Source organism: Halictus rubicundus, chromosome 13 (assembly GCF_050948215.1).
Source record: "Halictus rubicundus isolate RS-2024b chromosome 13, iyHalRubi1_principal, whole genome shotgun sequence".
NCBI lineage: Eukaryota > Metazoa > Arthropoda > Insecta > Hymenoptera > Halictidae > Halictus > Halictus rubicundus.
This window is the reverse complement of record NC_135161.1, coordinates 8455465-8469275: the sequence shown is the minus strand read 5'-3', so window position 1 is coordinate 8469275 and position 13811 is coordinate 8455465. Positions and strand designations below refer to the sequence as shown.

Here is a 13811-nt window from a genome sequence, read left to right as displayed (position 1 = left end):
TGTCTTTCACGGCACATTATGGTGTTTACGCACCACTTTTGCGAACAAGGTTACGTCCGCTCTTAGTGCGACGGACCTGCCCTCTATAACGAGGACCGAACGAAGCCAAGGTTTGGCTCCAATTTGGCATGGACTTTTGCCTGCAAACTTTCCACTCGATTTGCGATCTGCCTCCGAATTTGTCGACAAATTTGGGTGCCAAATTCATATAAAATGGGGACCAAATTCTGCTCCAAGCAGGGTTTGGTACCAAATTGGCAAGTCTTCTGCTCATAAAATGTGGTGCAAACATTACGCTAAATGAAATAGCATTTGGCTAACTGGGGACACCGCAAAACTTGAAGTACGATTTTTTTTATTTTAGCTGTTTTATAAAACAGAAACGGAGTAAGTTCGTTTGTTCGAGGAACAGGTTCGATAACGATGACACTAATTGATTCGTCCGCAAGTTCTCGATGCTCGATTAAAAAGCTCGACAAAGGGGCCGGTCGAGAGACGCCTTTGCAGAGTCTCCTTTCACCGGATTTGATGAGTGTAATCGTGAATATTCGGCAAATACGATCCTGTAACGGTGATCGAAGGTCAAACGATTCACAATGATCACGATCTGTGCCGCGAGCATCGTACGATTTCACGAAATCAATAATGTTTTAATTGTCGAGGACGGTAACGGAGATTGTCGCGTTGATTGAATTCATTTGGGGACACGATTTTTTATTGTTCTTTATGACGTTAATGGATTAATATCGTAGCATGGGTAAGGATAGAGTGATACAACACAGCTAAAAAATTAATTGCAATAAGGATCAGACGATTTATTCACGTATCGGTATAATATTATTAAGTTTATATAGAAACAAACTTATTTATCATCTGTATATTTTCGAAAATAATTTGCATTATCGTAGAATAGAATACTTTCAGTCAATTAGCGCTAAAAGAATCTACTATGTACAACTTCGGAGCACCGCTCTGTTTAAAAATGTAATATATATATGTATATATATATATGTATATTACTGGCTACAGTGGTCTCCGTGCCAGTAAGCACGCGATTGTTTCGTATTTAAAGTCGATATGGATCTCTGGATTAGAGTTTCTCTTTAATAAATAAATCGGTGGATGTATAGCATAAGTATACGTAACGGTCACATAAATAAATAATCCTTAACAATTCCGAAATCGACAGAAAAAGCACTTAAAATCACTGGTTGTGCGTTGACGATAACCAGACTGCGGAACTATATGCAAAATAAAAAATTTTTTGCAATTTTTCCATTTCTCCCGCTGAATGTTATCTACTAAAAAAAATGCACGAGATCCGCAGCCCGGTATCAACTAATAATTACCATTGGTCGTCAGAAATTATTGAAAGTAGTATTAGCAATAGTAACAATATTAAATCCTTACACTCTGTAGGCCCATCTTGCAATTAATTACCTCATTTACAACACCATCTTCCCGTGGCACAATAATACTTCACTGTCAATGATATCATGCACAGCACCTGCAATAGTCAGGACTCAATTCCGAGCAACTTAGGTACTTGACGTCAACCGAAAATCGTGTAAATGCTGGAGGAGATAGCGAAGATAGACTTCGTTAGAGGAAAATGCTTCCATTGTTCACAGTTTTGTGTGCGTCTTGTGTGTGTCTTGTGTGCCAAATGATCCAGTCCGGGTACTAAAATCAGGATACAAACTGGACGCCTCGACGTCAGGTATGTTGACCAGCCCATCATTTCTCCAATAGTAAGACGGAGGGCCAGGAGTGAAACAGTATTTCATGGTCAACGGTTCGTCGTTCTCGACGTAGTACATTAAATAGAAGTTGCACATTTCGTCAGCTTTGGTTGCACCTATGTACGTCCAAGTGTGACGGTCACTCTGCATAGTACAGCGAGCTGCTATTCGATCGCCTGGTCCAGCCGAGACCTTGTTGTGTATGGGATAAAACATCTGAGGCGTCAGAGGGTCCCTTTTCCCTAGCTCTGTCCACGTGTAATCTGGTTTCACTAGATACCCAGAAACTACTTTCCCGAGCGAGTGCGTGTGCGTTCTGTACGCGATGGGATGTATGGTTTTATTTTCTCTTATCGTACAGGACGTCTCCATGTAGGTTGTGGTCATCGGGGGTATCACACCCGAGGTGCCCAGTAAAAAGACACCGGCTAGTTTATTCAATGGACGTAAGGTGTAATAAAGAAACACGCCCGAGTCGTCCGTACTACCATCCTTGAAGTGATCTATGTGAGCATAATGTACCTGCAGAACCAAGTACTTAATGGTAGAATCCCCGCCAACTTTGAAGCCCACTCCTTCCGGTAAAATTAACTTCGGCGCATCTCTTGCCCAAGCATATAATATCTGTACAAAAGATTGGAAATTAATAAAACAAAGAAATGCATTTGTTTGCAGTAACTTAAGCAGTTCTATACCTGGGACTGTTCTGCACAAGGCATCATGGTCTCTTCTATCTCATCATTATGATGCTCCATCTCTCCACAATTCCATACAGTTTTCGAGCTCCCTGGTTTACCGCAACCATATAAAATTATATGGTGAGCGGTTGCCATTGTCGCATTTGGTTCAAAACCAATAATATAATAGCTCTGCAAGGGATCCACTTTAACAGGTGTACACAAATATAATTCTTCCTGTGAAATACAAAAACTATGTCATATTTACAGCATTCTGTATTTTCGGAACGGTCGTGATTTGAAAACGATCGAACATAGTACATACTGTCCGAAATGTTTAAACATATTTCAAGCATTTCGTGCCGATTGTTTAACACTTACCCTGTATGGTCTAACATTTGGCATGAGCAACGAATATTTTTTATCGGCGTTGCACACTGTAAATTGAAACGAGACCGCGAATAAAATCGAAGTGACGATTACATATTTCCCATTCATTTTCCTGCCAAGTTTCACAGACATTATGCGAGTGTCAGGGTCGGTGGAAATTCACGTGAACTGTCAAATGTTACGGGTCGATATGCCATACTCCCACGTAGAAATTCTGACGTAGTCTGATAAGACTGTGGCGACACCATATTAATTGTTCACCGGGGGCTGGTAATGAAACGATTGATTGTCACCGATCGTAAGTTATAGATCGGCACAGTATTTATCGCGGAAGATCAAAAGGTTCGCCGATCAATATTAAACGAATATTTTGCCAAATTTACATATTTATATTGTTGAGGACTATGTAAACAAACTTTATCACCATCTGGCGGTGGCTTGTTTGTACTAAAGATTAGTCCCTTACGATATGCAACCTATTACAAATTACAAATAGTAAAAACGCACCTTCCATCATCAACATAATTTCTTTATTTTATCACAACAAGAATATCAAATTTAATTAAAACAAATATTCCGATAATTGTTCTAAACGACCTGCGTTAACAGAGTATCATAAAAATATGACTAACATATGTTTATTGGACGGATTTGTTACAAATATCAAGTCATGATTCGATTGCGCGGTTCTTTCGCATAAGACTGTCTAAAGTACATTGTTGTACGTCGATAAATGACAAAATGTAGATTGTTCTTGCAGCCTTTATCTTTTGTTGATGTATATATCACGAATTTGGTCTGTAAGCCATTCTATGCCTGGCTGTAAACCTTCTCCGGTGATCGCGTTTGTTGCTCGAATATGCCATGGTTTATTTTGTATACGGTCAAGGCCAAGGCCAGCAACCAGCTTAACAGTAGTTAAAGAATCAGGCAGATCCATTTTGTTCGCCAGAAAAAGTATTGGTATTTTGCGACCTAGAAAGTTCGAAGTACATTTGATTTTTCCGTAAAAAAAACGAACACGAGAGTTCTGTACCTGCTACGTCTGGATGCTGAAGAAGCATATCCAGCTCTTCTTTGACCACGACCAATCGTAACTTGTCGCTGCTGTCAATTATAAAAATAATACCATGACAGTCCTTGTAATAATGTTCCCATAAAGCTCTGTGACGGTCATGACCCGACATATCGAATGCCGTAAAAATGACATTTTTGACTGGAAAAGAATACACGCATTGTTATGCAATAATAAACAATTGTGCGAATAAAATTGTAGAACTTCTCGTCGTAGCTTGTAAGCGAAGAAATGAGAACCACTGATCACGTATACGTCACATATGTCACATCTTGGCGGGATATACATACTTAAAAATAGGGTTAAATTGTGTTTACATTTATAAAATAATAAGTCATGGAAGTAAAGAAGAAACATAAGAAAGTCGACATGTCGGAGAAAAAATTAGAAAATAGTCAAGGTGAGAAGTGTACATCAAATTGTAAATGTAATTGTACACTTTTTATAGAAATTATCTTAACATTATCGTCTCTGTGATTTTAGATTCGTTGCAGGAGGAAAAGAATAAATTAAAACGGCAAATAGCAGCGTTGCGGTCCATAATTCTGGAATTGGAGTGCAACTTGGACATTTGTGCGTTTAAAGATGTTAAAACTGACTCCAAGTCAAATGCTCTTGACACTTGCTTCGATTTAGACAACTCGCAAGTCCCGGACGTCAATGTAGAATTGGAAACGCAATTATTTCGTTTCGCCGGTTTTCGTTGTCTTGAGTTCACCAAAAAAGAATTTATATTTAATCTGTCTCCGTTAAATAAATATGACAAAGAACATATTTTTGTTGTACAAGTGCTCTGTAAAGATGCTAAATGGAGTTTAGGAAAATGGACAATGCCAATGTCCATTGATTTAGGAGATTTAGTAGGCCAGTTTTCAGATAATCTAAAAGATGTTCCTAACTTTATCAGAACTTGTAAACACTACTTAGATTGTTACCATATTCGACACGAACAATTTAATGCGTTGGAGGTATATATTTGTTTCTAATCCACGGTGTTTGAAGTTAAAAGGAAAGTCTAATAATATCTAAAATTTACAGGAAACCATATCTTGTACGAAAAACTGCAATTTGCAAACAAGCGATGGGTACACTCACATGATGTTAAATTTGATGGGTGTACATAGTGCAGAATATGATGAATACGTAAATTTAGTTATATATATTGAGTATAATCTTGGTGAAATCAGGCCAAATAAAGTTGATGTTGATTTACAAAATGAACAAGAATTAAATGATAAAGCGAAACAACAGTTCAAAAGTTCTATAAGGTGTTTTAAATCGTATGATCTGAGTATAGCATTTGAGAAAATGTTGAATGACAGTTCATTTACATGGGCAAAAGATGCCGATGAGGATAGTCCATTAGAAATTAATGTATGTTAACTATATGACTTTGTTCGTTTGAAGAATACGTTCGCACTAAAAAATATGTTTTTCAGAATTCAGACGGTTCAGATGAAGAAGGCTTTTTAGAAAATTTCTTAAATCAGAAAAGAAAATATGCTGGACTTCGAAAGAGGCAGAAGAAAAGAGGAAAGGGAGATTTCGATATTTCAAGATATGTTGAGAGAAACACTGAACCTGTTGCATCGCAAAATGAGAAGAGAAATACGCAAAATTCTAGTCAATATTCCATAAATGGAAATAAAAATGACGAGACTGGACCATCTGCAAGTCGTGTAAATAAAAATAACGAGGCTGTACCATCTACAAGTCATGTAAATAAGAATAATGAGGCTGTTACATCTACGAGTCATGTACATAACTTAGACCAGAAGAAATTGAAACAGGCCAAATTAAATTTTCAATTAACTAAAAATTCACATGTGAATCCTGGCACATCTAGAGAACCGGAGACTCCTAAGAAATATGGATTGCATAAGGATGTAGATAAAGTGATTACTAGCACCCCAATGCGTCACAGTGGTACCATAGTTATGGAAACAGGTGACCTTGACGATATTAGTGCTATTGGTAATACAGAACGAACTACAAGAATAAAAAGTATTAAAAAAAGAATAGAACCAAAACTGACGAGTAAAGGCAAAAAATAAAATTAATAAAGGTAGTAAATGTAAATGTACAATAAAGGTTTAAATAAACAAAAATATATGTTCCTATTCCTTTTGTAAGATTGCATTTATAGATCAATGTACTAGTTTCATTTTCTTATAAGATAACAAATGGTGCTCGAACTGATCGGTAAAACAAGTGCAAGCAACAATATCGTTTTAAGCACGGTAATCGAACATCGAGCTACGTGGTTCACTCGCCATTGTTTAACTTACATGAGAATTTTTCAACATTATACGCAACAGTGGGCACTATGTCTATGCAACGGTCATCCTCGCGTTTGAAATTATTTATGACCGTCGACTTACCACTGTTATTAAGGCCCACTACTAAAACGTTTACTTCTTTTTTCCTAAGACCTAAAAGATTCGTTAAACGATCAAAGAGCCCCATTCTCTGTGCTCCGTTCGAGTATTGTTACGCGTTTATCGAACATCAATAACGAACGCTGTTATCATTGATTATTTCAAGGAAGAAACAGGATAGGCTTTGCAACGAAAAATAAGATTGTCCAATCTGATTTGAGTATTAACATTATTTTTGTCGTTACTCATAAAGATTACAGATTTCATACAATGTCATTGTTGTAAATGTTAATTACATCATCTTATATACCGCATTATTTTCGTTCGTTTTTTAACTTTGCGGCAAAGTTGAGAGACACTGACGAAACACATGCTTTCGTGCTCCGAATGAGATGCACCTTGAAAAATGGTTGTAAAATTCAGTGAATAAAGAGGTTGAAGTTAATTGTTCTCGTACTAATTTGTTCGTATATCTTGCATGTTAAACTAAGAATACTGTGAAAATGGTAAGTTAAAAAATTAATCGTAATTAGTTTGGAGGTTAAGGTTGTTAGGTTATTTTTCGCGTTATACATATCTGATATTTGATAAATTCTCCAGCCGAAGGGTAAAGCAAAGAAATTCATCGACAAGAAGAACTCGGTGTCATTTCATTTGGTTCATCGGTCGCAAAAGGATCCTTTGATTGCCGATGAGAATGCGCCTCAACGAGTTCTCGTGCCCGCAGGAAGCACACAGGCTGCTAAGATAGAGAGAAGAAGCTTAAACGACACTAAACGCAAGGAGGAGCAACAGAAATATGGAATATATTTCGACGATGATTACGATTACTTGCAGCATCTCAAAGATGCTAATTCGTTGACAACAGAATGGGAACGTGTAGATTGTACAAACGGGCCAAAGAAAAACGAGAAGCCTGAAAGCAAAGATGCGCCGAAGATTAATTTACCTTCCTCCGTGTTCGAGTCGAGCGTGGAGGAGAAAGTTGGGCTTCTTAACAAAGCTGCTCCTGTTTCTGGATTACGGTTGGATCTGGACCCAGACATAGTAGCGGCAATGGACGAGGATTTTGATTACGATGATTCAGAAAACCAGCTGGAAGACAATTTTATTGAATTAGCCAATGCTGATGTCAGTGGCGATGAGGGTGAAGATGAAGATGAGTACGGTGGGTAAATGCACAGAGTTTAAAAATTGTATTGATTATTATTATCAATGATAGTATGCATATTGTTCTTGAAATGTAACATTTGATATCTATTTTATGATTTGCATTAAACAGATCTGTCATCCGAAGGACATTTAGCATTATCGGATGAAGAACAAGATGAAGTGTGTAGTCTGAACGGTCCTCAGTACACATTTAGAGAAGAAGAAACAAAATCACGTTTTACGGAATATTCCATGAGCAGTAGCGTTATAAGAAGAAACGCGCAATTAACATTATTGGATGACAAATTTGAGAAAGTTGGTATTCATTAGCTTTTTTTTTCTTGATCAGCATATATTTCATGTCGTTTTATCGGTAGATGTATGCAGCGTACGACGAAAACGAAATCGGTGCCTTAGATTGTGAAGAAATCGAGGGACACGTTGCACCGGATTCAGATTTGCTGCTTCAGTGTGCATCCGAATTCGAACAACAGCAACACGAAGACGTAAGAACTGTATATTATTATCACCGAGTAGAACAAAAGACGATTTCTAAAGTACTTTGTCTTTACAGACGGAAAATGTTGCGAAACTGATGAAGGATAAGATGAGAATTTTGGAAAACGAGTATTCCAATTCCGAGGATGAAGATAATTTAGAAGATCTTGTTGTGGCTGCAAGACAAAAAAATAAATGGGACTGTGAAAGTATTATCAGTACATACAGTAATATTTATAATCATCCGAAATTGATTTCGGAGCCCAAGGTACACAGCTTAGAAATAATTCGATTGTTGTAAAGATTGATCTCGTAATCATAAATTTGTACGCAGGTGGAAAAAATTAAAGTTCACCCAAGAACTGGTATTCCGAAAAACATATTGGACGTCTCTTCTGGGAAGCTCACTGCTAAAACTTTAGCACAGTTCGATCATCAAAATGAAATCGGCAACGCAACGGGACCGCAATCTGTTGCGGAAACCATGAGATCGACCCTGAGTATGTTAAGTATAAGACCGAAGGATGAAACAACGGAGGAACGAAGAGAAAGGAAGAAGGCCCTCAAGGAATACAGAAAAGTAATGCTTTGCTTCTTATTAATATTCACAGCGTAAACAATTGATTAAACTCGTTGATTATTCGTTTCAGGAAAGGAGGATAGAACGAAAAGCGAATACCGAGGCGTTTAAGGAGGAGAAGAAACGTCAAGAGAAGATTCTCTTGAATAATAGACAGAATGTACAGGGGAATCGGATACTCTAACATGTAAATCGGATTATGCTTAAAACTCCCTTTAGTAAATTAAGTTTCCATTTATTACTGTCCATTGAATACATTAAATATGTTTAATATATCTTTCTTCTTGAATAATTAATTAATTCCTACTCCTTACTCTGGCTTTGAAATTCGAATATATGTGGAAATGGATGCGTGAAAAGAGGGGGGCGGGGGATACGAAACGAGTAATAAATATTGAAATAAATCTCTACTGCGAGTTATTGGAAAATATATGTATTTTTTAATAAGCGTTTGAACTGTGGCGGTAATTTTTGGAATTGCAATTGGCGCTCGTGCTGATAACGTGAACTCTGCATTGCACACGGTGGTACACGTGAGAGCGCATGGTAGAGCGCCATCACTTAAGGCGGGGCAAACAACGGAAACTCCAAAGTCATATGATCGATTTGTGATTCTTTCGTTCGGAATACAGCTCTGTTCGTTTGCTGCAAAGATGGCCAGCCAGACGCAAGGTATTCAACAGCTTCTGGCTGCCGAGAAAAGAGCCGCGGAGAAAGTCTCCGAAGCGAGAAAACGTGAGTTTCTATTCAGCTATTGGAATTCGTAGTTTACTGCCGAAAGTGTTCCGCATGTAACACTTCACGATCAACTTTTCTGTGACCCTGAATTGAATTGGGTGTAACCTTTCGAAGAAACGATATTTCGACTTGTATGAATTAAGGTAATGCAACTGGGCAATGCAATTTGGCTTGTTTTATTTATTTCGCGTGTGCCCGTAGTTACGTAGTTATGTCAGGGTAGGATACCGTTGAACGGTCCTTTTCGATAAAATTGAACTAACCATCGCCAAATTGATTAATGTAGCATAATATACGCGGGCTTGTGGACCGAATTAATACGTTTTATATTGTTGAAAAATACGAGGTTACACGTAGCCTGTGAATCCTACTGCAACGAGGTTCTAACTCCAATGTAATTTTTCCATTTAGGTAAAGCACGTAGATTGAAGCAAGCTAAGGAGGAAGCTCAAGATGAGATTGAAAAGTATAGGCAAGAACGGGAAAGACAATTCCGTGAATTTGAAGCCAAGGTAAAGTACTTAGGAAAATTAACTAGCGATGAACATCTTGTCAAAAATGTTATTAAATCATTGAATATTCGTGGTAAAGAAAATTATTTTTTGATACCTTCTAAGAACGCATAATTTTGATCTTTAGCACATGGGTTCAAAAGAAGATGTTGCTGCCCGTATAGATGCCGATACGAAAATTAAAATAGAGGAAATGAACCAAGCTATTGCCGTGCACAAAGAGATTGTACGTGGTTATAATGTTCACAATCCGTTAAATAAGAATGCTTTTAATCGAATGCCCTAACATTTTGCTATTTCTGTCGCACAGGTGATGCTCACAATCTTAAAGCTGGTGTACAACATCAAGCCAGAGTTGCACAAGAATTACCGCAAAGAAATTTAAGTCGGAGTGAATTGCGTGGACCCATATAAATATCGCATCTTATGCTATACATGTACATTAAGTACTTCCTTTAATCATATCTTAAAACGTATCTATTGCCGTTATGTTGTACTTTTATCGGAGAAAAGCGTATACCTTTCAATCGTAGATGGTGGTACTCAAATTACTAGAATTTTTCCTGCGGTTGCTACACGACAATAAATGTAATCGTAACTATGCTGAGCTTTTACCACCGTGTTGGAAAGTTTAAGATTTAGAATAGCTGCATCGCGATAGTAGTATAGAAACGTATTAAAAGAGGTTGTCGTCATTGTGATATATCAAGGCCTAGATATATTAGGATGACGTGTAAATGTTAAAACTTTAGGGTGGTGGCAAAAAATTATAGAACGTTAAATGTATGTCGCTAGATGTCATTCCAATAATTCTGCAGCATCGAGGACGCGAATCGCGATTATAGTATCCCGTACAGCCTCACGAGAATCGCGAACAAGCTCCCAAATACATCGCGATTTTCGCGACGATGTACAAAAAACACACACCGTTTGTTTTGTTTGAAATTTTTAAATGTTGTTACGTTGTACGAAATAATACCTCATGTGTATACCCTGTCTCTGCGAGCTGGCAAATCTGTACAGTATTAATGTTCAACAATAAAAATAGCTAAAATCTATTCAGCCAACGATATATAACTCCGCCGTGGGAATACACTTCCGCGCATTCGTAATTTCTAGTTCAAACGGAAGTGGGCTAAGTCTCACACTTGCGTAATCCGCGATTACGTAAAAGCTTTCGTGACTGACAAAAGTTCGCGATAATATACGAAGTTCGCAGCCAATCAAAGCCGGGCAACGTTTCTTACAATTAACGACGAAACGAATGTTTAAATATACAGCTATCGCATGCGCGCTCTATTACAAAATATTCTATTTGCTTTCCAACTTCGCTTCACCACGATTTGAATTTTCGCGCTCTCCACTTCCTCCCGATCTGCCGCGCAGGCGCAGCCCAGATTCACCATTTCATCGCAGTGTTTCGAAGAGTGCACGTTAACTGGACAATATCTGAATCTTTCGTTGCAAAAATCGGTGGAAATAGTATTTCTTCGTCAGTGAATAATCAGGTACAACTCTTTACATACTTAACTCCTTAAAAATAGTAAATTCAAGTAAAGACATAGAAATATTCAATAATCAAAGAATTTTCTAATTGTCATTTGGACCTCCAGTGACCGAGTATTGCCACGTCGAAAAGTGGCATCATTCAGTAAAAAACAAGTTTAACAACACTCAGAAATGAATGTGAATTTCATGATAAATACTATATTCCGTTTTTCGAAATAATGGCTGCCCACTCTACTCGTACGTTTCGACTCTAAAGTCAGAGAAGTGGGATCGGACATCTGTTGCGACTACAATCGTATATCGTATTCTTTCAAAATCGGTACCCTCTCTGACGTTATTCAAAAAGTTATTTAAACATTCGTACAGTTGTGTGCGATCCTTCGGAACGCGGTGATTTCGCGCGCAATTCTCGGTTTCCGGTGAAGCGGGTAGCGATTGGCGGTCGCGTCGGGTGCCGTCGGGAACGTTCGTGGCGGGTGGGGGGTATCAGCTGTACGAACCCAACCTTTCCTCGGCACGGGCCGTCGGTGTTTCGGTGGTGGGTTCGATGGTGTTAGTTCGTGTTCGCACACGGAAAACACTAGCGCCACTCTGTCGCTCACGAAAGGTGATTCGATTTCGCGAACTAATCCAGGCAGCGCGGAGCGGTGTCAGTGCGTGTGCCATTCTGCACCGAGAAATGGAAGCCGAGGAGACGTGTTCGGTTAGCAGGAGCGCGAGCACGTTGCCGATCGACGAGGTCGCGTTCGAGGACGCGGTGACAGCTGTGCACGGGTACGCGTTTTAATTCTGTTATGGTTAAGAGCGTACCGGGCCGAGACCGGTCGCCGACCAGCCGCGGATCCGGAGGAGAGGAAGAGATCATCGTTGTTGATAACGCGTGTCCCCCGAGTTCTGTGTGAACGGTGCGGTTTTTCTTTCGGTTCGGTTCGGTTCGGTTTTTCTTTATTCGGTTTTCTCGCGGCGACGCGGCGACACAGGGGTGTGTGTTTATTACGGAACCTCTTTGGATACGATCCCTAGCAAGATGTGGTGCCTCGTTAGCCAAGCGAACTCCGTTATCCTCGAGGTGCAGGTCGACCCGAAAGCCATAGGCCAGGAGTGTCTCGAAAAGGTGAGTCACACGCATTATTATTTATGGCTTTGTTATTGTTGATCTTGTTACCGAAAGGCATCCGAGCCTCTCGACTATACTGTTTTTATCCGGAACCAGGTTTCTTTCACTGCGTCAGTGGTATTGTTTTTTTTTTTTTTTTTTAATAATTAGAGATTATGCGAAATGTAAATAAGGCTGCGTATCGAATTGGATCGTTTTGGAACGGTGTTTACGAGGGAGGAATAAAAGGAATCGGAGGACGTTGAGATAGAGAATTTTGTGAAAAGTTTCAATGTAAACACATTGAACGTATCAAAGGTCGCTTTCGTCCGGTGCTCCCTCGCGTGTAAACAATAACAAAGCGATCGTTTATCGAACCGATTATGCGTCTTTGTTTGGCGAAATGATATCTGATAACGGGACTCGGACAAGTGTCGATTGGTACCGATAAGCTTCCCCTCTCACGCTCTCTCATTCTCTCTCTCCCCGTCTCTGTCCCACTCGCGAAAACGCTATTCGGTGCGCGAAACCGTTCCGTTTCTCGACGGGTCACGGAATCCGCGAGTGATGAAGCGGTTGCGGTGTGAACGATGCCTTAAGGCTAGCTCGTAACTCACGTGCGCAACAGATGCTCCCGAAAACACTCGGTTTGTGCATACGACTCGCGGGCGTAATTTGAAATTCGAGAATTGGTGTGTCGAGCGACAAGGTCTCGATCCCGTTTGAAATTAGCGTCGCGTTACGTGCCCGTTACGCTCTTACTTTCTAACGCGCGTGAACGCGTATTTGACAAAGTGCGTGACCCGCGACAATCGAAACACGAAAAAAAGAACATGGCGGCGAAGATTGTTCCGCGCGAGGCGCCGTTTTCGAATTGACCCCCGGGCAGCGGATCAGTCGCGCAATTGCATATTTGATCATTTTTAGGATTAATTTTATTATTAATTTAATTTTTCTTTGTTTGTCAACCTTTTTAACATATTGTTGGAGATACTTCCAGTAGATACGTTAGTCTTTATGTTGTTTCGTTTAATTTAGAAGCTGAATAATTAAATCACGATTTTCACACCGGGTCGGAAAAGACCCAACCATCGGAATATTGGTGGAGTCCTGCGGTCTGAAACGTCATTTCGCAGGTCTCGGACATTATTCGAAAAAAATTAGGCGATGTGTTTCGTATCGAGATTTTGCATACATATTTTCCATAATTTTAAAATTGTAAAATTATTTAAAAATTGTAGGAGTTATAGGGTAACGGACCCAATAACTGTGGGGGTACCAATTACTATGCCTGTATTAATTATATTTATTTTTAAAGCATAATGAACATTAAAAAACAGATATTAAAGAAATATGCTTTAAAAATAAGTATAATTAATGTAGGTAATTGGTACCCCCATAGTAGTTGGCTCACTTACTCTAGTGCTTTGAAGATCATTTGCACACAAAAACAGAACAATGGAG

At 39.1% G+C, this 13811-nt stretch overlaps 6 protein-coding genes across 8 annotated transcripts in view; 4 read left to right on the top strand and 2 right to left on the bottom strand.

The window, feature by feature from the left end:
- Positions 1 to 791: 791 nt before the first annotated feature.
- Phm (Peptidylglycine-alpha-hydroxylating monooxygenase) lies at positions 792 to 3143 on the bottom strand. The gene is made up of 3 exons (XM_076799617.1): positions 2801 to 3143; positions 2438 to 2656; positions 792 to 2366 (listed from the first exon to the last, which is right to left on the bottom strand). Exons 1-3 carry the CDS (start codon positions 2939 to 2941, stop codon positions 1626 to 1628), a joined length of 1101 nt encoding a protein of 366 aa, XP_076655732.1. The 5' UTR covers positions 2942 to 3143; the 3' UTR covers positions 792 to 1625.
- Positions 3144 to 3317: 174 nt separating this feature from the next.
- On the bottom strand, positions 3318 to 6413 carry Arl6 (ADP ribosylation factor-like 6). Of its 2 annotated transcripts, none has more exons than XM_076799618.1 (3): positions 6173 to 6413; positions 3846 to 4025; positions 3318 to 3784 (listed from the first exon to the last, which is right to left on the bottom strand). In XM_076799618.1, exons 1-3 carry the CDS (start codon positions 6348 to 6350, stop codon positions 3573 to 3575), a joined length of 570 nt encoding a protein of 189 aa, XP_076655733.1. In that variant the 5' UTR covers positions 6351 to 6413; the 3' UTR covers positions 3318 to 3572. The 2 variants fall into 2 exon arrangements, with proteins under 2 accessions (XP_076655733.1, XP_076655734.1); XM_076799619.1 differs by having other exon boundaries at positions 6266 to 6413.
- On the top strand, positions 4032 to 6166 carry LOC143360602 (uncharacterized). 2 transcript variants are annotated; one of them, XM_076799614.1, is made up of 4 exons: positions 4032 to 4284; positions 4368 to 4852; positions 4923 to 5258; positions 5324 to 6166. In XM_076799614.1, the coding sequence occupies exons 1-4, from the start codon at positions 4221 to 4223 to the stop codon at positions 5936 to 5938; spliced, it is 1500 nt and encodes a 499-aa protein (XP_076655729.1). In that variant the 5' UTR covers positions 4032 to 4220; the 3' UTR covers positions 5939 to 6166. The 2 variants fall into 2 exon arrangements, with proteins under 2 accessions (XP_076655729.1, XP_076655728.1); XM_076799613.1 differs by having other exon boundaries at positions 4032 to 4293.
- A 188-nt stretch (positions 6414 to 6601) lies between the features above and the next one.
- On the top strand, positions 6602 to 8771 carry Ltv1 (LTV1 ribosome biogenesis factor). Its single transcript, XM_076799616.1, has 7 exons — positions 6602 to 6768; positions 6863 to 7430; positions 7545 to 7729; positions 7792 to 7920; positions 7989 to 8180; positions 8247 to 8492; positions 8563 to 8771. Exons 1-7 carry the CDS (start codon positions 6766 to 6768, stop codon positions 8674 to 8676), a joined length of 1437 nt encoding a protein of 478 aa, XP_076655731.1. The 5' UTR covers positions 6602 to 6765; the 3' UTR covers positions 8677 to 8771.
- A 273-nt stretch (positions 8772 to 9044) lies between these two features.
- On the top strand, positions 9045 to 10800 carry Vha13 (V-type proton ATPase subunit Vha13). Its single transcript, XM_076799805.1, has 4 exons — positions 9045 to 9227; positions 9642 to 9742; positions 9870 to 9968; positions 10053 to 10800. The coding sequence occupies exons 1-4, from the start codon at positions 9146 to 9148 to the stop codon at positions 10125 to 10127; spliced, it is 357 nt and encodes a 118-aa protein (XP_076655920.1). The 5' UTR covers positions 9045 to 9145; the 3' UTR covers positions 10128 to 10800.
- Positions 10801 to 11080: 280 nt separating this feature from the next.
- Positions 11081 to 13811, top strand: part of Dnr1 (E3 ubiquitin-protein ligase defense repressor 1) — a 113155-nt gene continuing 110424 nt past the window's right edge. The window contains exon 1 of the mRNA XM_076799792.1: positions 11081 to 12365. Within this exon, the coding sequence (XP_076655907.1) occupies positions 12279 to 12365 (87 nt within the window). The 5' untranslated portion in view covers positions 11081 to 12278. The remainder of the gene's footprint in view (positions 12366 to 13811) is intronic.

Excerpts from the sequence above, each read along its gene's own strand:
- Phm (XM_076799617.1), bottom strand. The coding sequence starts at position 2,941 with ATGTCTGTGAAACTTGGCAGGAAAATGAATGGGAAATATGTAATCGTC. Across the intron at positions 2,657-2,800 it reads CAAATGTTAGACCATACAGG|GAAGAATTATATTTGTGTAC; the intron begins GTAAGTGTTAAA and ends TGTATTTCACAG. Across the intron at positions 2,367-2,437 it reads CTTGTGCAGAACAGTCCCAG|ATATTATATGCTTGGGCAAG; the intron begins GTATAGAACTGC and ends TCTTTTGTACAG.
- LOC143360602 (XM_076799613.1), top strand. The coding sequence starts at position 4,221 with ATGGAAGTAAAGAAGAAACATAAGAAAGTCGACATGTCGGAGAAAAAA. Across the intron at positions 4,853-4,922 it reads AACAATTTAATGCGTTGGAG|GAAACCATATCTTGTACGAA; the intron begins GTATATATTTGT and ends TAAAATTTACAG. Across the intron at positions 5,259-5,323 it reads ATAGTCCATTAGAAATTAAT|AATTCAGACGGTTCAGATGA; the intron begins GTATGTTAACTA and ends TATGTTTTTCAG.
- Arl6 (XM_076799618.1), bottom strand. The coding sequence starts at position 6,350 with ATGGGGCTCTTTGATCGTTTAACGAATCTTTTAGGTCTTAGGAAAAAA. Across the intron at positions 4,026-6,172 it reads TAATGTTGAAAAATTCTCAT|TCAAAAATGTCATTTTTACG; the intron begins GTAAGTTAAACA and ends ATTCTTTTCCAG. Across the intron at positions 3,785-3,845 it reads TCAGCATCCAGACGTAGCAG|GTCGCAAAATACCAATACTT; the intron begins GTACAGAACTCT and ends CGAACTTTCTAG.
- Ltv1 (XM_076799616.1), top strand. Across the intron at positions 7,730-7,791 it reads TGGATGACAAATTTGAGAAA|ATGTATGCAGCGTACGACGA; the intron begins GTTGGTATTCAT and ends TTTTATCGGTAG. Across the intron at positions 8,493-8,562 it reads CCCTCAAGGAATACAGAAAA|GAAAGGAGGATAGAACGAAA; the intron begins GTAATGCTTTGC and ends TATTCGTTTCAG.
- Vha13 (XM_076799805.1), top strand. The coding sequence starts at position 9,146 with ATGGCCAGCCAGACGCAAGGTATTCAACAGCTTCTGGCTGCCGAGAAA. Across the intron at positions 9,228-9,641 it reads AGTCTCCGAAGCGAGAAAAC|GTAAAGCACGTAGATTGAAG; the intron begins GTGAGTTTCTAT and ends TTTTCCATTTAG. Across the intron at positions 9,969-10,052 it reads TTGCCGTGCACAAAGAGATT|GTGATGCTCACAATCTTAAA; the intron begins GTACGTGGTTAT and ends TCTGTCGCACAG.